Raw genomic sequence first — 24038 nt, 5'->3', positions numbered from 1 at the left:
TTCATAAATTCTGAGGTACTGAGTCATCCATGTCAGCCACTGCATTGTAATAAATACAAACATGAATCATAAAAAAAATACAAAATTAAATGTGTCTGTAGCCCAGTGAGGTAGTTTGTTATGGTTACATTTTGGACTAAAAGAAAAAAGAAAAGAGACCAACATCAATATCATCCTCATTTCCTCCATCATCATCATCATCATCATCATCATATGTAGTCATGTTTGTTTTTGTGTCGCATGTCGATGCTGGTGCATTTGATCAAATTTTCCAGCATCACAGAACCAGAGACCAAAGACAACACAAACATAACTGTAAATTCTATAACCTTTACACTGAAGTCCTATGATTCCTTAAATGCTGCAAAGTTTGACTGAAAAGTCATTTGTCCAGTTTGAAATCTGGTGAAAATATAAATTCAACACACAAATGAGCAGCTTTAGATGAAGAAAAGAAAATGTGAGTTTTCCTTAACCTGTTATGTTGGGTTGGGAGGGGCTAGGGGTTACCATAAATGTCCTCTCATCCTCTGTCCCTGCATATCCACACACACACACACACACACACACACACACACACACACACACACACACACAGATGCTTGCACGCCCGCAAGCGCACACAGACGCACACACCCACACCCAAACCAGATCTGCCATTCTGTGCCTCCATTACATATCAGATTACTGAATCTAACTCCAAAAAACGGCGCACCTACTACAGTTGTGCAGAGAAACATTCTGCACCAAAGAATTTGGGGTCGTATCCCCCATACATGGTGTCAAAGGGGCGCACTACCCTGGAGGTTCTCACCACCACAGTACTTCCCATTGCAATGGCAGAGCAGAGAGACCTCAGGCGGCATTTGTAAAGGGGCATCGGCTATATGGGAGAAAATAAAGTCCTAAAGAAGACGATCTTTTAAAATAACATTCATAGATATATGTGAATCAAAAATTCAATAACAATGAATTTTAAGTGCCACGACTAAGTTATCTTATGCAAATAACTGTACTGGGAAATCACCCCCACACATATTCACTACCAACCCAGGCCAAGACATTCCAGGCCCAGAAGGAAATATGAATATACATAGTGTCTAGATAAGTGCTTTACAGTTCTGCTGTACTAAAAACACACATTCAAAATGCTTGCACTACTGAATCGTGTTCAGTCTCCAGGTAGTTCGGTTTTGTGTTCGGGCTGAGCGATCATCCCTACTCAAACGCCACGCCTCCTTCCCAAAAGCCACGCCTCTTTCCCAAAAGCAGCACTCTACCAGCTTCAACACTAAATCACACAACAATACTCCACGTTCTCCCCTGAGCCTAAAGCAAGGGGCTTGGGCCTGCTACTGCACGCTGCGCCCGCACACCCCCTCCGCGCCCCCTCAGCACAACGCTCCATCCAACGCTCCCCCAGAAGCTCCAGTGTGGCGAGTCCAGCCTAGCTGGGAGGTTGCAGGCCGCACGCACCTCCGCGGCGTTGACGAGCATCACGCGTGGACACGAGGCGCTCGCGTTCTGCATGAGTGTCAGCAGGGGAGTGCTAACCACAGCCTTCCGCATGAGCCTGGCTTTCTCTGGTGCCTGCGAACATGTTGGAACATTTTGTGGTGCCTCTGTGCCTTTTGTGGTGCCATAGCTATGGCCTTACCTACCATACTAAATGTACAACATGATTAAAAAGAGTATACACATGAGCTCACAGGCGGTTATGGTAAGAGTATTCTACAGAAGAGATAGTGCCCCAGAAATGCATCAAAGGAAACGCTAACGATACAAGTCGTATTACGAACAAATTGCGTCGGTTTCAATCACTAGCAGTACTTATGATCAGCCTTTAGAGAGTGCTAGAGCAGCAAATCTGTGAGAGACTGCACAAAAGAGTGACATGGTGCAGAGAAACTGAAGGAACCAACACGCGGAAAGGTGCAGCCTCCAAGCAAGGCTGAACACACATGGAGTCTGGCCACCGAAGGGACTTGGAAAGGACCGCAACGACCACAAACCCCTCACTCTGTCAACATTTAAAAAAAGAATCATGGGAGATTTGCATTGCCATGCTACATCTCCCAATGAAAGAACATGAATGAGAAAGTCTTATACGTAATTAACGTACATAAAGCGAGCAAAGTCGACATTAGATTATCTTTCAAAAGCTTAACAATTCAATGTACCTACAACAGTGCTAAAAAAAGATAGTAAGGAAGAAAAGTAGTTATACCTTAACCTTAAAGCCCTATTTGCAATTTCAACCCAGAGGTTACATGGCAATTAGCTTATGGTTTCAGAGTACATATGTGCATTTGTATAGCCACTATCCAATCCAGTCAGCATTACAGAGCATGCCTATCCTGCAGTTAGTTATAGACAGCTTACAGGGAAACTTGTTTCTATATACATCTCATATCAGAGGTAAAGAGTACAGGTATAGAATTTAAGAATATAGAGTTAAAGGATACAGTTATATTTACACATTAGCTTAGCAATGAATGCTTTTGAAGCACTGGCCACTCCACACAGACCTAAGATATTTACTCAGTCACTACAAGGTGCATATCAAGAGGAATTGACAAGCATCTTTTCAGCAGCCAACCAGAGCTCTGGGAAGCAGGTCTGAGGGGGCGGGTCTGATGTGTGATTGGTTCAGTGGCTAGGATCACGGTGCTCTGTGATTGGTTTAGTGGCAAGGATCATGGTGCTGTGTGGAGCCAAGGTAGAGTTGTGTGCTAGCATTAGCCCTGGGGACCATGTGCATTTAAAGGCAGGAGGTGAAACGAGAGAATCAGCAGTAGTGGACAGCACTTTGGGGACCAAGCAGAGCTTTAGAACAGGTCTGTCACAAATGTACATAGACAGACAGACAAACACACACACAGAAGAGGTACACACAGTGTAGTACTGTTGGCTAGTGTTTATGGAATAGCATACCTGGTAATTTGCACCACCATGTGCGATGGTGCCGAATTATTGTCTAGAAATTGTGTACATCACTCATATGCCTTCCACCACTCATAAACCAATGCATCTTTGAATGACAGAAGCACACAGTCGTTCTCATTCGCTCAAACTCTCTTACACACGTGCATACGTCACTCCTGAGCCTCCTGCACGTATCTCGGGTCAATCACCCTTACATTCGCTCCTCCACCACGACTCGTCGGGGTCGCGCCCTTTGACCTCCCCCGACCACCCATGCGGGAGGGGGGGCGGGCTCGGCTAGGTGACTTGGCCACCGAACACCTCGAGCACGAGAGGCGTGAGCTGCATGCTGTGTTCGGGCTGGAAGGAGAGCGAGCGGTACTGCTTGGAGTGCTCCTCGTTCAGGCTGCGCAGGTCCGCCAGCTTCTGGATCATCCGGGCGTAGAGCAGGCGCCCGCCGGGCCGGTGCACGCGGATGTAGGCCTGCAGCACCTCCGACATTCGGTCCTGGAGAACCTCCACTCGTGTATGGTCCTGCACTCCGGGGCGATCTGAGGCCGAGGGCAAAGAGAAACACACACACACACACACACACACACACACACACACACACACACACCACACAGGAGTGAACAAGTGCACACATGCACATGCACGCAGAGACACGCGCATGAACAAGCACATACACACACACACCCTCACACACACTCTCACACCCCCCAGGAGACACATACCGGGGGACAGAAGGCAGATGGCCATGAGTAGCACATGCTCCGTCTCATGCAGATTCAGTTTCTTCAGGCCCACCTGAAACTTCACCAGAGGCTCCAGCAGCTCCAGGGTGTGTCCAGCTCACACACACACACACACACACACACACACACACACACACACACACTCAGTAAATCAGGCGTATGACACACTGCAACCTCCATGTTGTTTGAGCAGGCTTGTGCTTCACATGTTCTCACCGTACTGTGTATGTACTGTGTAGTACCACACGTGCTGTGTGTGTACTGTATAGTACTACACGTTCTCTGTGTGTACTGTATAGTACTGTATAGTACTGTGTAGTACCACACGTGCTGTGTGTGTACTGTGTAGTACCACACGTGCTGTGTATGTACTGTGTAGTACCACACGTTCTGTGTTGTACTGTATAGTACCACACGTTCTGTGTGTGTACTGTATAGTACCACACGTTCTGTGTTGTACTGTATAGTACCACGTGCTCTGTGTGTACTGTATAGTACCACACGTTCTGTGTGTGTACTGTATAGTACTACACGTGCTGTGTGTGTACTGTATAGTACTATACGTGCTGTGTATGTACTGTATAGTACTATACGTGCTGTGTATGCGGTCACTGGATTTGTGCTGGGTTTATGTATGTTTACAACGTTTTGAGCAGGGAACTGCAGGTTGAGATATGAAACTGCGTAGTGTTGAGTGGTTGACGAAATGCTCACGACTGAATCACTCAGTCAGAACAGTCGATTCTTGATTTAGCACTGAAACTGTGTGTGTGTGTGTGTGTGTGTGTGTGTGTGTGTGTGTGTGTGTGTGTGTGTGTGTGTGTGTGTGTGTGTGTGTGTGTGTGCGCGCGCATCTTATTCTCATTGCAGGAGCCAAACGTGCCCAGCGTGTGGTTTTGTTTCTGGACCTTTCGTGACGTCGTTGATGCAGTACTTGAAGTCCGGCCCTCCACAGCTCCAGCTCATGTCCTCCAGGTTGAAGGACTGATTGGACCTCAGCATGATTACTTCAATCGCACTGGACTTCAGCAGAGCTATCTGGTCTTCAGCGCTGAGATCTCTGTGACACACATGCACACGCCAATACACACACACCCAAACAGATACACATCCACACCCACCCCCCACCCACACACACAGACACAAGCACACACACACACAAACAGATGCTTTTATACCTTTGCGCAGAATTTCCTGTGGTATGGTCTATATTACAGTGATCAAGACAGTTACAGTAGGTGTAATTCCCCCACCCCACCCCTCTCTCTCTCTCTCTCTCTCTCTCTCTCTCTCTCTCTCTCTCTCTCTCTCTCTCTCTCTCTCTCTCTCTCTCTCTCTCTCTCTCTCTCTCTCTCTCTCTCTCTCTCTCTCTCTCTCTCTCTCTCTCTCTCTCTCTCTCTCTCTCTCTCTCTCTCTCTCTCTCTCTCTCTCTCTCTCTCTCGCTACCATGACAACATGAGTTTCATAATGATTGTGCAAGGACATGTTAACTCACAGGGCTAAATCAACACACAGGAAAGCACAAAAATAAACGCTACAAAGCCCATGTGTTTTTAGAGGGGCTACATTTCTGCATTTCAAATAGGAAAACATATTTATCAGAGTGGCAAATTACACTTTTTGCAGGTTATCTGCTACTTCATTGGTGCTTTTTAATGAAAACAAGTTTTCTTTCAAACTTCTACTTAAACACATTATACTAAAATGTGCCAAGTCATGCCAAGCCAGTCTGGACTGGTTCTCATTAGTCACTAAGTTTTCACACTGCAGGGGCCCCAAACTAGCTGGATACCTATAGGCTACAACATCAGTTTACGGTCTTGGTCGGGCTGAAGAATAACTTAAAGTTCTTACAAAGTTCACAGTACTGAAATATGTGTCGGAGGAAACAACTCATCAATTCATCAGTTCATCAAAACCATTGCTTAGTAGGATTTTGGTGGGAAAACACACACATCCTGCATCTGCATATGTTTAGACACACACATACACACACACACGGAGCTGTACCTAAACCCGGGAATCATCTTTGCAAAGCCGATAACCTTCTGGATGCTGTAACTGACCAGGTCGGCCAGGTGGGGCAGCATTGACAAGCGAGAGCTGTCGCCCTCCTGTGACTCAGGGCTGGAGCCGTGCTCCTGGTACATCATCAGCAGGTTACTCAGATTCATCTTACTGTCGCCCGACTCTGCAGACGGGGGTGATGGTGAGAGCCAGAGGGAGGGACAGGGAGCGTGAGCAGACTAGTGCATTAAACATTTTAAGATGATACCTTTATGAACATGAAATTGGCAAAAAGAGACAAAACTAGACAGTAAAACAATTGCTGTGAAATGACCAGAACAGCAAAAACCAAGCAGTGTGTGTGTGTGTGTGTGTGTGTGTGTGTGTGTGTGTGTGTGTGTGTGTGTGTGTGTGTGTGTGTGTGTGTGTACAAGCATGATGTGTTGGAATAATCTGTTGTCGATTAGTGTGTGTTTTTTTGGGGAGGTTAGCCATATTTATATTGAAGGAGTTTACAAGGAAAGGATATTCTACCTATTTAAGCAACACAGATCAACACACAATGGATTATGCGCGTGCGCGTGTTGTTGCAGTGGTATACTTTGAGAAAATGTGCAGTGCAAACAGCTTCTTGCTTGATTTACACTGCATGCTTTATTTTAAAGCTCCTACTGTTGTGTTACAAATCCCTAAAATAAACACTTAAAATAATTACCCTGCCCCTGAGGGGGAGTGGTGCCTAGCACTGCTGACAGAACCTTCACACAATTGCCACTAGCTGGCAATGATGCCCTTCCTGGTATTTTAGGTGTGCTTGGCTTTCAAAGCATTTGTGTAATCTCCCAAACACCTCACACCCAGCTGTGGTCTCAATCTGCATATAAGAAACCAGCATCATTGTGCTTTTTTTCTGAAACTGTATTCTGTGGAAATGTGCAGTGGAAGAAGAAATGACACGGGACAAGGTGTCAACTCTCCGCAGTGACTTAGGAAGCAGTGCTCAGCAGAAACAACATACTCTGCTTTGTTCAACTGAAGACTGTGCTAGAGACGTTTGCACTGTGAGACTTAATGTACGTGCATACACACACGTACGTGTGTGCCAGGGAGTGTAGTGTCTGCGTTACCAGGAGAGTGACTGAAGGAGTCGGATGAAGCGTCTGACAGCGAATGCAGAGAAGCAGCTCGACTGGCACTACGTGTCACGGGGCCATTTCTCACAGGAGGCTGCAACACACACACACACACACACACACACACAAACACCCAGACATGAGAGGAGCAGCAACAACAAGGTATGAGCAAAGCGAACAGGAATGGAAGGATGGAAGATTACTCGGAATCGTGTAAAATCGGAGTAGGATTCGTCGTAGGTTTTGTGGTGTGCCTCCACCAGTGTGGCGATGACCTCGCGCTGCTCCTCGGTGAGACGGGGCTTACGGGCCTCCCTCTGCGCCTCCTCCTCCTTCCTCCTCTGGATAAGATCCTTCTTCCTCTGCACCTCCTCATCAGTTAGGATAACTAACAGGGACGTGTCAGCATTATTAAGAGCAAAGAGCCAGGGGAAGAAAAAAAAACAACAATAAGAAGACATCAGTGTAAAGCAACAGGGAAGGAGGAGGGTGTGGAGAGATTGCACTGGGGCAGGGGGCGTAATGGATGACATTACTCACACTCCTTCATCATGCCGATGTCCAGGCAGCGCTTGAGTCTACAGGCCTGGCAGTGTCTGCGGTTATCTTTAGTGATGGAGCAGTTCCCGCTGAACGGGCATGTGAAGCTGGCCTTACGCTTCATGCTACGCCTGGCACATGCCGACAAAATCAAAAGTTTAGCGCCAGCGGTTTGCTGTATCTGGTAATGAGGGTTCGAACCAAACGTACGTACGTGCGGATGTGCGTGCGTGTACCTGAAGAAGCCCTTGCAGCCCTCACAGGTCATGGCATTAAAGTGGAAGCCGGTGGCTTTGTCTCCACACACACCACAGATTCGTGGAACGTTCCGGTCAAATTCATCAGGCCCTTGTGTGGATGTACTTACTGAGGACTCCATCACTACAGAGGAGAAGAGAAAAAGAGGAAGAAAGAGAAAAAGATAGAGACAGAGTGAGAGGGACTCCGTTATGTAGTGGATTTACTGATTTACTGGCCCAGACTGAAGGGGAGGAGCTGATGGAGGAATTGACTGTATGTAATTGGTAAAGCAGCGGGAAATCTCCCCATTATTTAACAATGACCAATATCAAAACAGAATCACAAATCATAACTGACAAGCTTTAGCACAATGTTGAATAATTAAGAGTACTTTAATAGAGCTGTAAATCATCTGAGCAGCGACATTCTCACGGGTACAACGGACTACAAACTGAGAAAATGATGCAAAGGAAAGATCCTTTCGCGAGAACAGCGCTAATGGATGCACATAGCAAATGAGACTCCGCAGTCAAGGTGGACTATCGACGAGCTTCAAAAAGATGAGGGACAGGGAGCAGGTCCCATCAATCACAGTGAAATTCAGCAGCACGCTGCTTAGTTTTTCATAATTAGTTGATTATAGTGGGCGTTCAGGTTCAATCTGGCAACTCTGCAGTCTTTTCGTGGTAACAAGCCGCTGTTTGTTCTCTGTTCAGTCAAACTACTAGGCCCAAGCTGTTATTCAGCACGGTCAGTCATGGATATAAACGTCACTCGGTGACAGCGTGAGTCATTCCGTAATACCACTAAAGCTGCTCAACGCAGACCTCACACTGAACTACACGAGACCATAATAATCTACACGCTACCGTAATGATCGAGATTCATCTGCACTGGCACTCTGGTAACTCACAAAATGCTACAGTAATCTACTTGTGTGTGCAGTTCTCTGGGAGCCGCAGGAGGCACACGTGCTCTTTTCTGGTGTCTAGTACCACCGGGCCACGCAACCATGAGCAACAATTATCTGCTGCAGTTGTGCTGAGACAGAGCAAAGATGGGGACTGGGATGGGGACCCAAGAGGACTGGGACTGGGACCCAAGAGGACTGGGACTGGGACCCAAGAGGACTGGGACGGGGACCCAAGAGGACTGGGACTGGGACCCAAGAGGACTGGGACTGGGTTCCAAGAGGACTTGGACGGGGACCCAAGAGGACTGGGACGGGGACCCAAGAGGACTGGGACGGGGACCCAAGAGGACTTGGACGGGGACCCAAGAGGACTGGGACGGGGACCCAAGAGGACTGGGACTGGGATCCAAGAGGACTGGGACAGGGATCCAAGAGGACTGGGACTGGGACCCAAGAGGACTGGGACTGGGACCCAAGAGGACTGGGACGGGGACCCAAGAGGACTGGGACGGGGACCCAAGAGGACTGGGACTGGGACCCAAGAGGACTGGGATTGGGTTCCAAGAGGACTGGGACGGGGACCCAAGAGGACTGGGACTGGGACCCAAGAGGACTGGGACTGGGACCCAAGAGGACTTGGACGGGGACCCAAGAGGACTGGGACGGAGACCCAAGAAGATTGGGACTGAGATTCAAGAGGACTGGGACAGGGACCCAAGAGGACTGGGATTGGGCTCCAAGAGGACTTGGACGGGGACCCAAGAGGACTGGGACTGGGACCAAAGAGGACTTGGACGGGGACCCAAGAAGACTGGGACGGAGACCCAAGAAGATTGGGACTGGGATTCAAGAGGACTGGGACAGGGACCCAAGAGGACTGGGACTGGGACCCAAGAGGACTTGGACTGGGACCCAAGAGGACTTGGACTGGGACCCAAGAGGACTTGGATTGGGCTCCAAGAGGACTGGGATTGGGCTCCAAGAGGACTGGGATTGGGCCCCAAGAGGACTGGGACTGGGATCCAAGAGGACTGGGACAGGGATCCAAGAGGACTGGGACTGGGACCCAAGAGGACTGGGATTGGGTTCCAAGAGAACTGGTATGGGGGCCATTGATCTACACCATGCTGTGATGATCATGATTTAAGCCAATCTGCAAGCAAGCTGAACACCCAGAGTAGCAGGCCTGGTGTTCTGCAGGCCTGAGAGGGATATGTGGCAGTCTGCCTGTGGCCTGGTGCTCTCTGGGGCAGAGGGGGGTGGGGGGGTTATGGTGGAACAGCTCCGCCCCTGCCTATATGTGTTCAGAGAGCCATGGTACAGCGGAAGCTCTGGCGACTTGATGATTCGCAATCCACAAACAGGAATGGCGCTGCCTAAACAAATACACAGCAGCATGAGCAGTGATGTCACTGAATTCCAGGTTCTGAGGAAATTCCAGCTATCACGGGGTTGGGGGGGAAAGGTGGGGTTTCAGAATAACCGCGGTATGTCTTCCGCTGCATATGCAGAGAGGCCCATGGTGTTCCTCTTACAGTGCCCCTATAGAAGTGCTACTGCAGATTTCCATACATGCACACACACACAACGCATTGCATGACACACAAAAAGTCTTGAAAATCGCAATCACCTGCATGCATGCACACACGTACACATGTTGGCACAAAAACAAGCACACGAAGGCACACACACGCGCACAAACACACACATCAATCAATATGATCAGAGCAGAACTAGTCATTTGGCTTGATTACTGGTTCCTGACAGATTTAGCCACACCTTCAGCAGCCTGTGGGGGACATCTTAAATAATTAACTAACCCGTTATGGACAAAGGTGTAATACACACACCAATACAAAGCTTTTGTTTGACATCAAAATCCTTTTTAGGGAAGAACAGATATGAAAATTCAGAACCATGCTAATAATTCATATTCCCCACCCAGGATCTGCCAATAGTATTGTAGATATTACAGATCTATTACTTGTATGTACAAACACACCATGAAAACTTCCCAAACACATGTTATGACGTGCCAGAACACAAGAGCTTAACTGTTGCTTCGGTGCTGCTATTGTAGAACACTTGTTTGGAACATATTTAAAGATAAACCACATTTTCCAGTTGATGTGTTCCTTTGCGTCATTAAAAAAGTCTAAACAGTAAAGAGCACAAAAGTTTCTTACTCTAAAAAATACTCTCTGAAAAATCATCAAGATGGCAATAGTACAAAAGATAAAATAGTACAAAAAGGTGCTATATTTCACCGTCTGCTCCATGTATCCTAATGCATCTCACGTGATCCTGATTGGGTATTCCGGGAATGTTTGTAATTTAATAATTTAAATCACATACTTCAAAGATTGTTTAAGATCACAAGTGATTTATTCTATGTCACACTAAGCATTTCCAACTGCAAGTCTAGAAAGGCAACATGGAATTTTGTCCATATCATGCAACCACAGGAAGAACGTGTTCCACTATATTCCTACAGGCGCACTGAACACAGAGCCTGTTCAAACCTGTTTACAGTCACGTGAAGTTCACCTCGCAGTACCATCAACAACAACTCCACCATCAAAACACACTTTAACACAACTCACTGGTTCACCATTAGTCTGCCATGTTGTCCGACAGAAAATCCTTTCCACTTACACAACCGACGACATTTGAGATCATCTAAAGACACGTGGAAAACATTTCACCCCATGTGAGGATAGCATGACTCACTGTGGCGCTAAATATGGCAGAATCAGCGTTCATTAAGACGGTATGGAGTTATGTAGAACTGCCTTCGCTACGCTGCTGTGCTGTGAAAACAGGCAGAGCCCCCTTCAGCACTTTGACCCCGTGCAGAGTGACATGGCCCATGGCGTCATGCTTTCGCCATCGGGTCCGTGCTTATGGTTTCACACACATCACACCCTAAAATTCTTTTTGTGCTGTAGTGGGAAAACGGGACACACACACACCGGCATATTGCGATGTTTTGTGTGTCTGACATTCTGATGAAGGACACTCTGCACACAGTACTTCTCCACCCATCCCGGGTTTATTGGACCAGGCTGTAAAGTGGCTTATACAAAGGAGACTCGATTGAAACAGAGAAAAACAATGGAAAGATATGAAAGGTCAATGTTTTTGGAGTCATTAGGAGGGAAAGGGCAATCACAGATTCCTAACAGAAATGTAGACAACTCTGGCCATAGTCCACATTGGAATATCGCAAAAATCAACCACAGTAGGCAGCAATTAATGACGTTTACCATGGTGTGTCAACCATTGGAAACTAAGACACACAAACAACTGCAAAAAACAGAAACAATTGAAATGTTAGTGGCTGGGATGTCTTAAGATGGGGCCAGAAGAAGTAACAGAAACTCTGACAGAGGAAACATCACACACACATGGCCCTTGACTTATTCATTTAAATTTACTTTGCTGTTACTCATTCAAGACCTGAGTTTACTGTAAAACGACGCCCCTTTCAGGCTATGCATCTGGGCTTATGTAGCACTTAAAACCAAACAGACCCGGGTGGAAAGCAGGAGAAGTTTCCTCAGCATTCACATCAGCAAAGACTTGTCATGGACTCCTCACATTTAGAGCTTTCTGGAAGACAGCACGAGTATCGTCTCAGACAGCTGCGGAAGCTCCACATCTACACAGCTATCCAGAAGCCATTTTGTGCCATCACTCTAGAAAGCTTCCTCACTCAGGACATAACCTCCTGGTAGGGTGGCTGCACCGCAGAGGGTAGCGAGGTCCATCAAGTGAACGCTCAGGTCAGGACAGCCCAGCACGCAGCACATCTACACCAGGAGCGAGAGGACTGAAGATGTCAACGGCTCCCAACACATCATCAACAATGACTGGTGTTGGTGGGTGCAATCTGGAAGCATATCCAGAGCCATATGGCCAGAACTGAGAGGCCAAGGACGAGCTTCATCCTCAGGCCTTCAGATCCCAGAATTGGTGATCTCAGCCTTCAGCTCCTCCACACATAACACGATGTATGTACACACACACAAACACACACACACACCTGACACACAACATGCTTTATTGTACATACATATGTACATTCATACATATTTCATGTGTGGGGTTTTTCTGTAGGTCTTAGCCACCCCCTCGCCCTGTACCTCACTGTTGGGACACTGTTCGCGGTGCCCATATTGTTTTGCTATAAAGTGTTTGGAGGTGCTGCATCTCATTTCACTGCCCCATTTTACCTTCTGCTAACATGCTAAATATTTTAACTGAATTGAATTGAATTTAATTGGAATGAACCGTAAACCTTTACTCAGTAGAACCCTTTAATTGCACCCATATTTTTAATAACTCTCTATAAATATTAATTTCTGTTTAAAATGAATGTGTGTAATCCACCTGAGTGTTGATTCTAAAAGATGAGAAAAAACCCCTTTGAAGGTTGATAAGCACAGCTATAAGCACAAACACTGATACACTTACTGCTAGCGGAATGCCAAATGAACACACACAGACACAGACGCAAACACACACTTAATAACGCTTCAGGAATGATTAGAAGATCCATAAAGCACCACAAGCGGGAGGAGATATGGAGGTGGAGGAGACGCTCGTTGCCCTGCAGCATTCCTTCACAGCACAACAGTCACTCGATCGCCTCCAATTCCACACTCACTGCCCAGCACACCAAAGCAATGCTTGTCTATGTGTATTACTCAGAGCCAGTTGGGTCAGTTTGGATCCAGAACACATAAAATCTCGCTGTCCTCAAACGAACCCTGCCACTAAGACAGAGCCAGACACACACACTTACATACTTAACACACTAGAAGTTTCTCCCTCTCCCTCGCTTTCTCACCACCTCCATAACACGCACAAAAACACAGCAACTCCACAAATGTAGGTCTATGCTAGGCAACGCTCTAGAGGGATATGTTCCAGCAAATGTGTTGATTTTTCCTAGAATATAGCATTGGCAAAATAAGCTTATACTACACACATACAAAAAAACTCAAAACATCTGTCTGAACACCTCGTGTCAGAGCTGACAATGAAGTTCTGTAACTTCTTCTGCCTTTACCGCACTTCTCTTTAATTCATGTCGTGCTGTCCATGTGTTGTAAACATGATATTACCCGACACCGACAACAATTCGAAGATTCGGGCTATGAGCAGGATTAAGTATGTATGTAGGAAAGTACAGTTGTAAAAAAGGCTAAGGGTCTGCAGTACTGCGTTTGCATTACTGTGGGTACCACAGGTCCGAGCGCATGCGTGCTGAATTTGTACAGCTTCTCTGTCGGTACCACTAGCAGCCGTTCCCAGACCACACATTCAGCTCACCCGTTCTGCTTTCTTTTGCTATTTCCCCAACAAACAGTGTAAGAATACCAAACAAGTATAGCAGGCTATTTATTGATAACCACGTTTCCAAAAATGTTATTAAATAATGCATTTTTTCAACGGTGACATATTTGATGTCATATTTCACAAATAAAAATTTAAAGCTAAAGTTATTTCACAAGCAAACTGTGATTTTCCCAATTTTCCATTTTAGCAAACTTGAATAAATATTTATAAAGTATTATAAAAAAAATGTGTTTACTTGCATTCACCAGCAGTAGAAGGAGACTAATGAGGACACTAATTGAATTTTGAGCTGTCATATTAGGAAAAAAGTTTCAGAGCCATTAAAAAGTGCAAGTTTGAGTAGTAAGAGCTACCACCAGGACACCCAAGGTCATGAAAAACATATTCTCATTTTTAGAAATCGAATGTTTTGCAAATAATGCAGAGATAATGACAATGTATAACCCAAGATGCGGGCCACCAGTACAGAGGTTCTCGCCCCCCGGACAATGTGATGAAGGCTCTCTGCTAACAGATGGTTGACCCAAGCTTCACAATCTGGTCAGTAAAAACTCACATTAACTGTTGTCTCATTGTTAACACAGTCTCTGAAAAACAAAGTATGCATACTCAAGGCTGAGATTCTATGTAATCTAGTCAACTGATGAGTACATAGATAACTTCTAAGTAATGAGTCCTAAAATGTAAAATAACCTCTCCAGTAGCTACTGAAGTCTTTAATCGTCAAACTGACCAAATCTTACCTGAGCAATCTATCTCACCTGAGTTACATACAATGACCTAAATTTACCAGTACCTCATGTAAACCTAATTGTTAGAAGCAAGGCTCACTCAGCTATGTGTATGTCACTCTGACGTGACAAGAGCCAAAGGTCTGGTGCTTCACATACTGGCTTCTTTACCCAGTTGAGGAGTGAACCCTTCACAGCGAGTCTCTCAGGAACTCCACTACACATGTGCACTGTGCAACACTACAGCACTAGAACACATGACGACAGAGAGTGGATGACTCCTCCTTCCTTTTCCTCCCTTTTCCCTCCTTCCGTACGGGGGTCCCTCAATCCCGTGTCCAATCCCAGCGGTCTGCACGCAAACACACACGCATACACACACACACACACACACACACACACACACACACACACACACACACACACACACACACACACACACATGCATACACACACGCAGGCTGCCTCCCCTTCGATGGGCCTCTGTGCAGGGCTGCAGTCAAGGCCTCTCAGCTTCTTTCTAGAGTTACAGAAACTGCATACAGACACACACATTCCAGCCCTTAAAATGAACAGGACTACAATAACAATCAAAACATGCGGTCAAACTATACATTCCAAGATGAGACCTTCGTCAGTAAAACATGTCAACAACATCATGCAAACACAAATTCAGCCTTCATCACCATAGTTAGGTTTCATCCTGGAAAGGGGAAGTCAGAGGGAGACCAACACTGCAACTCTACACGTGGGGTCTTCTGCAAGTCAGAGCTAGAAACCACATTAGCACTAAAGCAAAGCCCAGCTCCCTCAGTCATTCTGAATGGAAACTGACACTGATGGACAGCATATCATTAAAGGAAAATCACAAAATGGTTGTGTGTGTGTTGGGGGGGGGGCAAAGATAAAAATCCAAAATATCATAGTTAATTCGTTTATATGATTGGATTATATTATGCAAATGGGCAAATCACTGTCCAATACTATAATAGAGCAGTGGCCATAAGTCAACTACTGATTCTCTCTCTCTCTCTCTCTCTCTCTCTCTCTCTCACACACACACACACACACACACAAAACTTTATCAGAGCATTGCAATTTTTTTCATTCATCACAATAGCAGTAGCTACAGTGCCTGCTGACTAACACAGAATGGCTGCAATCAACACTGAGCTAATACCACAACATGTGCTTCTGTGGCCAGGCACGTGGGATCTTATTCTCCCACATAGAATCTTATTTCTAGGGTTATTCTCCAACCCCAGAAACTGATTAACATCTACTAAGCATGCTCAAAGAGCTTGTCCCAGACATGTTAAACAACAATGTATACTAGACACAGATTCAGACAACAGATCCAAACATCTGTACCCCAGTGGTCGATACAGCACTTACAAGAAAATAAACAATAACAATAATAAATATTCACAAGCAATGCAATAGCTGATACACAAACCACTTTCAGGAAATAACTAATATATTAAACGTCAATAACTGCAAAAGTGCCTAATCAGGACAATCAAAATATTAAGAAAATGTAGCACAACATTATGAAATAAAACAGAAAAGAGGAACTAGAAAACGGCAAAGGGACTTAGTGTAAGGCAGACAGTTTAGAATGATCTCCTCATTATAATTGTGGAGAATGACCTCCTCATTATTGTTGATCTCCTCATTATCTATTGGGCATGACGAGCCAGACAAATTCAGAAAAAGCTGTAGTGCCAATAAATTACATTTTTTTTTGCAGTTTCATCAACAAACTATGTTTACATTTCGAGACCAGACAGTTAATACGCACCTCTGTTTCATTTACGCAACGATTTCAATCGCTTATTTTGACCAGCGTCATAACATAAAAGTACAGAGCGTACATTTACGCTACTCATTCATTCTCCAGTGTTTTTACGAGGATGTTGATTTTATTTTAAGTTCAGCAAACAAAAACTTATTCGTATTACAGCAGAAACCCATACATCGACACATTATGCGCCAGAATAAAACTACTATCTAAAGTTATCAGCGAGAAGGGAAGCAACTTGTACGGTTTAAAGTGTCGTTGCGTGTGATGTCGCAGTTGCAAATGGCTGCAACGAGGCGACCGTGAGGAGGATGTAACGTTAGTGTTAACAGAAACATTCATAAAACAAATCAAACATTTACCTGAGCTGTTTCTTGCATGCCTTTCGCGTAATTATCTTTCCCTTCGTAATGAATTTGCTATCGGAGTGTTTCTTCTAGAGGCGCAACCAAGTTTTCCACGTTGCCTAAATCATTTCAGGCTACATTAACACGTAGTCAGTGCGTTGGGACAATTTAAAGTTATGTGTCTACGTTTAAAGTATCATATGCAGAGAAAAAAACGGTTAAAGTTACGATTCACATGCAGCCAGGCAGGTCTGGTGTGCCAAGTGGGTGCGTACAAAAGCGCAGTGACTGGAGCAGGTTACCTAACACTAGCGGACGGACGCTAGCGGCTTTTGTTTGGACTTCCCTCCGCTAATATAGTGTCGCCTTCACTTTGATCGCGGTGTCGGTGCAGTAACCCGGTGCATCCGTACCTGCCTAGAACTTTTCCGATCGAGTGCGTGGTGACCGTCGATCGCTCCTGTTGCCCCTTAACTTGTAAATCTTTTTTTTTGTATGCAGAGAAGTTGGCGCCAGCTCACATGCTAGCACGCCGAGGATCGGAGAAAACACGCCCACCGTGTCGGCGGCGAAGCCCGCAGAGTGCAGCCTGGCGTCCCGGCAGCTCCGTAGCACGGCGCACGCGGACGTCCGCGAGCGGCCAGCTAGCTAAAGTGGCGCTAACGTGTTATTGTAGCGGTATACGGAGCTCCGCCACCCATCCCGTGCAGATTTATTGCATCCACGCTGATATGTGTATATCACTCTCCCGGACCGAACGATGACCGCGTCGAGGTGCCTTTCAGCGCGAGCTGCGATATCCCGTCACGGCTTTCCGGAGGCAAAACAAACTTTGAACCCACGTTAGGACTGCAACAATGTTGAACTTAGACCTAAATAAATGGGGCTCGCTGGAATTACGCCCCGCCTAAACTCTACCCTCCACGGCCTCCGATTAAAAAAAAGAAACTCCGCTTGTAAACGTGCGTCCGCCGTTCTGGTTGATGTGACATCCACTGACACGCGCGCGGTGCTTGATCAGGTTCGACGCTTGTAACGCGCGTGGGGACAACTCCCACATTCCAGCTACACACGCACGCACGCACGCACGCATTCAAGGGGTGTGTCATGACGTCACAAGACAAAGAGGTAAACAACCGAGTCCACGTGAGCGACGGCGAAAACGACATAATTTTCATGGCTGAATTATAATCGGGTCGTCGTTGTGCAGTTCAGCGCTGTAAACGATAACTAGCGCAAAGGCTGAGTTGATGTTGTGCCCCGTGACTTTATAATAAGTCAAATAAATAAAGGACATGTGCAGTAGACGTACGGTTGCTGGATGTTTTGAATGGTGATGTGGGTCATTGCGCAGAAGGGATTGTATTTCACTTGGGTGTGTCTGAGCCTGGGCAATAATGCAGTCGTAGTCGTATGCATGCATTGGAGCGACTGTAATGCCTTTGTTGGTTGTGTGTGTGTAAGTGAGACATGAGGAATGAAAGAGAGAAAGCGAGCACTCGTGTGATAGTGTGAATGTCAGTTTCGTAGGGGGAATCCAGCCCTGTAGGCACTTGGGAGATGGGGGAGGGTTTAAATGCGTGCAAATGTGCATGCATGTGTTTGTGTATACGTGTGTGCTAGGGTTATGCCAAGGGCAGAGCTGCTCATCTGCTGTGAGTGACAGACATGAAGGGACAGGAAAAAAATAGCTGATGCGTAGGAATGAGAGGAAGGGTGCAGTGCCAGGAAAGATGGCACAAGGTGCATTGTGTGGGTATGCATGTGTATTTGGGGATGGGGGCTGATGGGGTGATTTACAATTATCTGATTTTTTCAGTTCAATTTAAATCTAGATTATACTACAAATACATTCTGTGCATTTTATTATCAATATACCTACACACATTGCCTCTATTTATGACGTTCTCCTTCATACTGGCCAGCCAAAAAAGTATTATTATCATCTTCTCCTTACAATGTTTTCCATTTCAAAATGTAGCAAACACAGGGAAGCCTTCCTTAAACTTAACCAAGTTTTTGTTTTGGATATGTTTATGTCTTTGACAATAAAGAAGTAAGGGCAAGTCTCCACCTTCCCTGCCTGAATGACACACAACCATTCATCAGCCCTTTTCTGTCTGGCCCTCTCTGTGACTACCTTTAATGTTTTTTTGTATTATACTGATGTTCCAGATGTGTTTGTTAAAAAATTTAAGGAGCTGGAATTTGTCAAGCAGATCCACTTAAAGGGTGTTAAACAATGACTGATTACTGAGCTATAACCTCAGCTGGTGTGGAGAACTCCTCTCTCTGTCTCAGCACCTAGGACACAGCTTTTGTCTCTGCCCCGTTCCATGAAGGAGATGGTGTTTCAAATGAACATTTTCTGTTTTATTCCTGCAAGTCACATAGTACATGTACAGTTAGGCATGATGACATGGAAGTTAGAGTCCTGTCATTCAGATATTGCCTTGACAATTTTCAAATGTCTTCGCACTTTAACTCAGAGTGAATGTTGTGTATACTGATATTGTACTGACCTCAAAATACAGAATCAGATGTGTTTTTCAAATATTAAGCTGCATGCCATTAAGATGCATTGAGCTAGCAACAGTGTCCATGTACTCAATTACTGCAGGCTGTAGTATAACAAAATTGTACTCGTTTTGTGGTCTGAGGCAACTAATTATTAAAAGCTTAATTTAAACATTATTTTAATTAATTTAATTATTATTAGTCAGGAAGATAAGGCAGACTTAAAAAATGTTTTGTGTAACTTTTAAGTCCAGTATATATAACTTTTAAGTCCAGTCCATCCTATAGGATGGTAGATCACGCTATTTTGTGGTAGAAAAGCCGTCCAGATTGTGTTTTGTGTATTGTATGTTTGTATGTTGTATGTATGTATATACATATATGTATGTTGTAGCTTGTATTTTGCTCAGTTTGTTCCTTAATAATCTCCATGCATTTGACAGGAAAAAGTAAGTTTAGTGCCAAAGTGGTAAACATCGGAATCGGAATTGATAGCAAGTAAATGTTGCTGTAATGATCTTCTACACTCTCCTATTTTAAGATTCCTGACCCTTCTTATTCGTAATGTTCATAGCACATAACAACTTATCGGCAATTATCGGCTGTGTCCATGCGTACAAACATGTGCCGTTCATAATCTAGGAAATACTGTAAATTTGTGTACCACATCCGTTTTAAAGGGTGCATGTATACGTGCTCTAAATATCGTCTACACCCTGTGCTAAAATATACCACGTGTTTGTGTAGCATTTATGCCCCAAGAAACGTTATTCAATTCAATAAACCCTAAAGTACATATTGTTATCTGAATGGGGTGACAGCGTTTTTCTTGACTTTTGAAATTAGACCGTAACATTAAAACGTATTAAACTGTTTAAACTGTGGGAGTCCTGCCTCTTTGAATTTCAACAGAAATCATGTCAATCGCAGTTAATCTTTCTAATATTATTTACAAATCATTCACATTTCGCAATTTAAAAGACAATATAGTATTTTAATTATATTTACATATACAAGTATTTTAGAAGTATAGGTTACTTTGCCCGAACTCCAGGAATTAACTGCACGTGTTATCCTCCATATCCCGTAAGGAAATGCATTTCAGTGGCAAAACATACATGCCAAATATCTGATGAGTTGGCTGGTTTGAAGAAAAGAAAACGCGACTTCTCTGTGTGTATGTGTGTCTTACTTTAGCACCCTGTGGCTAATTTAGCTAGTTGTTAGGGAGCTAACTAGCTCGCCAGCTAGTTAGCTAATGTAATCTGTCCAGATTGCTAGCTACATAACTAGCTAAGTAGCTAAACCGCTACCCTTCCTACTAGGTGTGCTAGCCATCTTATTTGGGGATATGTAAACGCATTTAGCTAACTTAGGTTACATGTTTATTTGAGCCGCCACAGGACGCGCTAATGCATATTAAAAATATTACGACAAAAATGCGTCAACAGTGCAATAGAAAATGGCTCTTGACAGACTGGTGAGTCAAATGGAAGAGAAATGTAGCTAGCTAGCTTAGTTATAACTTATCTAGTTATGTTAGCTAACCTAGATAGCTTGCTAGCTTATCTAATGTTGCGCATTACTATCAGCTTTAACTGAAGCTGAAATGTGTGACACGTTTCCCCAGATTATGATAGGTACCTCCATCTAGTCTATGAAATAAGTTGCATTTGCAAAAAAAATATTGAGTGCGCCTGGATTTATTACATGTTGTTGTTAACACTTCCTGTAATGGCACTGTGCGTGTGGTCCCATGGTGTAATGGTTAGCACTCTGGACTTTGAATCCAGCGATCCGAGTTCAAATCTCGGTGGGACCTCGTCCTTTTGAGGGTTGTGAAAGTGTGTAAGGATGCGATACCCTGTAAATGTACAAGTGTGGTTTGTGACACGCTGTATCCTAATCCGACACAAAAGACACAAACACCATCTTACATCAAAGCATCTAAAGCAATTAGGCATTTCGTTATGAATAACACATTGAATTGTCAGTAACTTTTATTCTTTAGTTTTTACATAAAGTGGTTTACACAGTTTTACACAAGTTACACAGCATTTAATAAGGTAAGTCTACCTAATGTTCCTAAAAATATATGTAATTCAGGTTAATTTAGATTTTACAGCTTAAGGTGCAAGTTTTGAATTTGTGTTGTGCCTAACAATGCAAACGCAGACCACTGTTGACTCATTAATTTAGTGTCCCATTGTCAACCCAGCATCAACAGAGACATGGCAGTGGCATAGATGTTGGTGTTGAGCTGGCACACGTTTATCAAGCACAGCTTTGATGATAGGATTTCTACAGGTGTTAGAAACTGACCAATCACAACTGGGTAGAGGATGGCTAAGACAAATTGGGTGACAGATGGGCTATAGATTCTAATGAAAGCCAATAAGGTAGGCTGGTGGCTGTTGAAAGTATAATGTCTAAGCAGTGGTTTAGTAAGGCAAAGACAAAATAAATGTAAGAACAAAAAACACGCCACTAATAATTAAAAGGTAGTAGCCGATTCATGCAAATTAGTGCATTTATCTCAGGCTCCATCATGAAATGAGTTTCAGTCTTAGCGGCTTTACTACTGTTGGCTAGTTGATCCCAAACGTCATCAATGAGCATTTAAAATAAATGTATTTTCCTACACTACACCTTGTTCTAAATTTCATGGCAATAAAAATAATGACAATGATAAACAACACTTGCAATTTTATTTAAACAGATCACCAGCACATCATTCTCATCGCTCAGCTTTTACCATGTGCTGTTGCGTGGGCTGATGACTGAGTGTGTGAGAGAGAGGAACAGCAAGCCTCATGGTCAGTGTTAAAACCCCTCTCGGGTAGATTTCTTCATCTTTGGGTAACAGAGGGTAATCTTATTTGCCTCCAGTTCCTCCTCCAAGTTCTACCTCTAAAGAACTGGCTTCTGAGAATGGCCTCGGTTCTCAGGAATGGAGACAGAAGGGCTATGTGATTATATATCTACATGTTAACATATGTACCAAATTGAGAAATAGGTCATTGTTAGAAAATATTTAAGTTCAGTTCAGAGTCAGTACAACTGAGTTACTATATAGTATTGTTATTTGAGGGTCTAACTGATTATTGGTGTAAAAAACACCTGTGTTACATATAAAAAAAACAGGATTAACTGAATTCAAAACACTTTAGACTAAAGCAAGTCCAATGCCAACTGGATTTATAACTGTATTAAATTATAACTACATTTTGTGGCAGTGTATAAGTCTAATTAGCACTGTGTGTTAAACAGTATGAACAGAAATTGCCCCCAAAACTACATGCATAGTACTCTTAACTTCATATTAACTCTCTTAACTTCATATTAACTCTCTTAACTTCATATTAACTCTCTTAACTTCATATCGTTTCATCCTTCATGGCATATGATATAAAGGGCATTCATCATTTGAAACATTATATCATATGATATAAAGGGCATTCATCATTTGAAACATTATATCGAATGAAAACTCAACAAGTATGCAAACAAAAACTGTTCTTTTACCTTTTCAATAACTTTAGTTTATTTGAAATGGAAAGGCATTTAGAATCTGCAAATTTCAAATATAAAACAAACCTTGATATTTAAAACAAAAAAACTGCAAGCATTCATGTCTGTAAATGAACACTTGCCTCAGAAGTTCCTATTATGTGCATGTATGAATACACACCATATGACAAATGAATAATACACCTTGGAAATAAAGCATACACTTAAAGACATACGCATTATCACAAACATTCTTTAAAGAAGGATTCTCAAAGGACCATTGATAGACTGTAGTTTTTCCCACAACAATTTAAACACACAAAAATATATCTGGGATGTTTCTTTGTATATCATTTTGGTCTGAAGATTGCATCATAGTAATAATAATAATTCATTTGAACGCATGTCAGTCCATCAGTCCATGGTGTAGTACGAGAATATTGTCAGAGATCTGCAGGCCCTAATCCTCCTGTAAGGTATTCCACAGTACATGGTATTGTTGTAAAACGCTGTGCCCCAAATTGTGCTGATAAGGGAACAGCATTTTATGGTTCTAGCTTAGAGAATATTCCTTTGTGCCAAGTAGATGCATTCTGTGGTAGCTCCTTATTGTTTCTTCTGAAAAAGTTCTACTAGACCTCCTAGGGGTTTATCTCCTACAAGGCAAGGTGAAGATCCCTGAACATTTAAGAGTGTGGAGGCAAATGCTCGATTGCCCTTGTGTTCTTATATAGTTTTAATTCAGATACCACAAATTCCTCGTCATGTACAGCATTCTAAATGGATGGCTGGGGAACCTTAAGGAAAATACTTCTTACTAATTCTATAGAATGGTGAAACAGACTGGTGAAAAAAGTCCTAAATCAGATTGTATGTACATGTAGGGAAAATGCAGTTGTCACATCAGGTTTTACCCGTGACATTTGTGCACCAATATGGCGACACTTTTATTTCTGTTTGCGAACATTTGGCAGCCCAATCACAGATTTATCACACTGACCTAAATTCTCCTTCCCTCCCAACAGATCACTTCACTGTTTCTTATTTGCTGTGCAGAAGTCCACACTCCTCGTCCATCAGCGCTGTAGCATTCATCTCCTTCCCATGCTGTATCCTCGCCTGCTGCCAGCTTTTGTCAGAAGGCTTTTCAAATGATAAAGTTAGCGGAATACTATCAAACACTTTATATGTGAGAAATATAACTGAATTGCTAATACCGCTTTCATTTTGTTTAGAAATGAAAACAGGCAAAAGC

At 43.9% G+C, this 24038-nt stretch overlaps 1 protein-coding gene and 1 non-coding gene across 4 annotated transcripts; one reads left to right on the top strand and one right to left on the bottom strand.

Moving 5' to 3' along the window:
* Positions 1-2817: 2817 nt before the first annotated feature.
* Positions 2818-17844, bottom strand: vdrb (vitamin D receptor b). 3 transcript variants are annotated; one of them, XM_077014680.1, is made up of 10 exons: positions 17170-17844; positions 16772-16875; positions 7597-7741; positions 7361-7491; positions 7024-7208; positions 6815-6914; positions 5691-5871; positions 4589-4740; positions 3660-3776; positions 2818-3476 (listed from the first exon to the last, which is right to left on the bottom strand). In XM_077014680.1, the coding sequence occupies exons 3-10, from the start codon at positions 7737-7739 to the stop codon at positions 3223-3225; spliced, it is 1263 nt and encodes a 420-aa protein (XP_076870795.1). In that variant the 5' UTR covers positions 7740-7741; positions 16772-16875; positions 17170-17844; the 3' UTR covers positions 2818-3222. The 3 variants fall into 3 exon arrangements, with proteins under 3 accessions (XP_076870795.1, XP_076870793.1, XP_076870794.1); XM_077014678.1 differs by lacking the exon at positions 16772-16875 and having other exon boundaries at positions 17170-17843; XM_077014679.1 differs by lacking the exon at positions 17170-17844 and having other exon boundaries at positions 16772-17142.
* A 3179-nt stretch (positions 17845-21023) lies between these two features.
* On the top strand, positions 21024-21095 carry trnaq-uug (transfer RNA glutamine (anticodon UUG)). The gene has a single exon. It is a non-coding gene; the product is annotated as a tRNA-Gln (tRNA).
* Positions 21096-24038: the final 2943 nt, after the last annotated feature.

The sequence above is a fragment of the Brachyhypopomus gauderio genome, chromosome 8 (genome assembly GCF_052324685.1).
Source record: "Brachyhypopomus gauderio isolate BG-103 chromosome 8, BGAUD_0.2, whole genome shotgun sequence".
Taxonomy (NCBI): Eukaryota; Metazoa; Chordata; class Actinopteri; order Gymnotiformes; family Hypopomidae; genus Brachyhypopomus; species Brachyhypopomus gauderio.
This window is presented reverse-complemented; position numbering and strand designations above follow the sequence as displayed.

Coding starts and splice junctions, on each gene's coding strand:
- vdrb (XM_077014680.1), bottom strand. CDS start 7,739: ATGGAGTCCTCAGTAAGTACATCCACACAAGGGCCTGATGAATTTGAC. Junction 7,209..7,360: donor CATCGGCATGATGAAGGAGT/GTGAGTAATGTC, acceptor CGTCCCTGTTAG/TTATCCTAACTGATGAGGAG. Junction 4,741..5,690: donor AAGATGATTCCCGGGTTTAG/GTACAGCTCCGT, acceptor TGTGTGTCACAG/AGATCTCAGCGCTGAAGACC.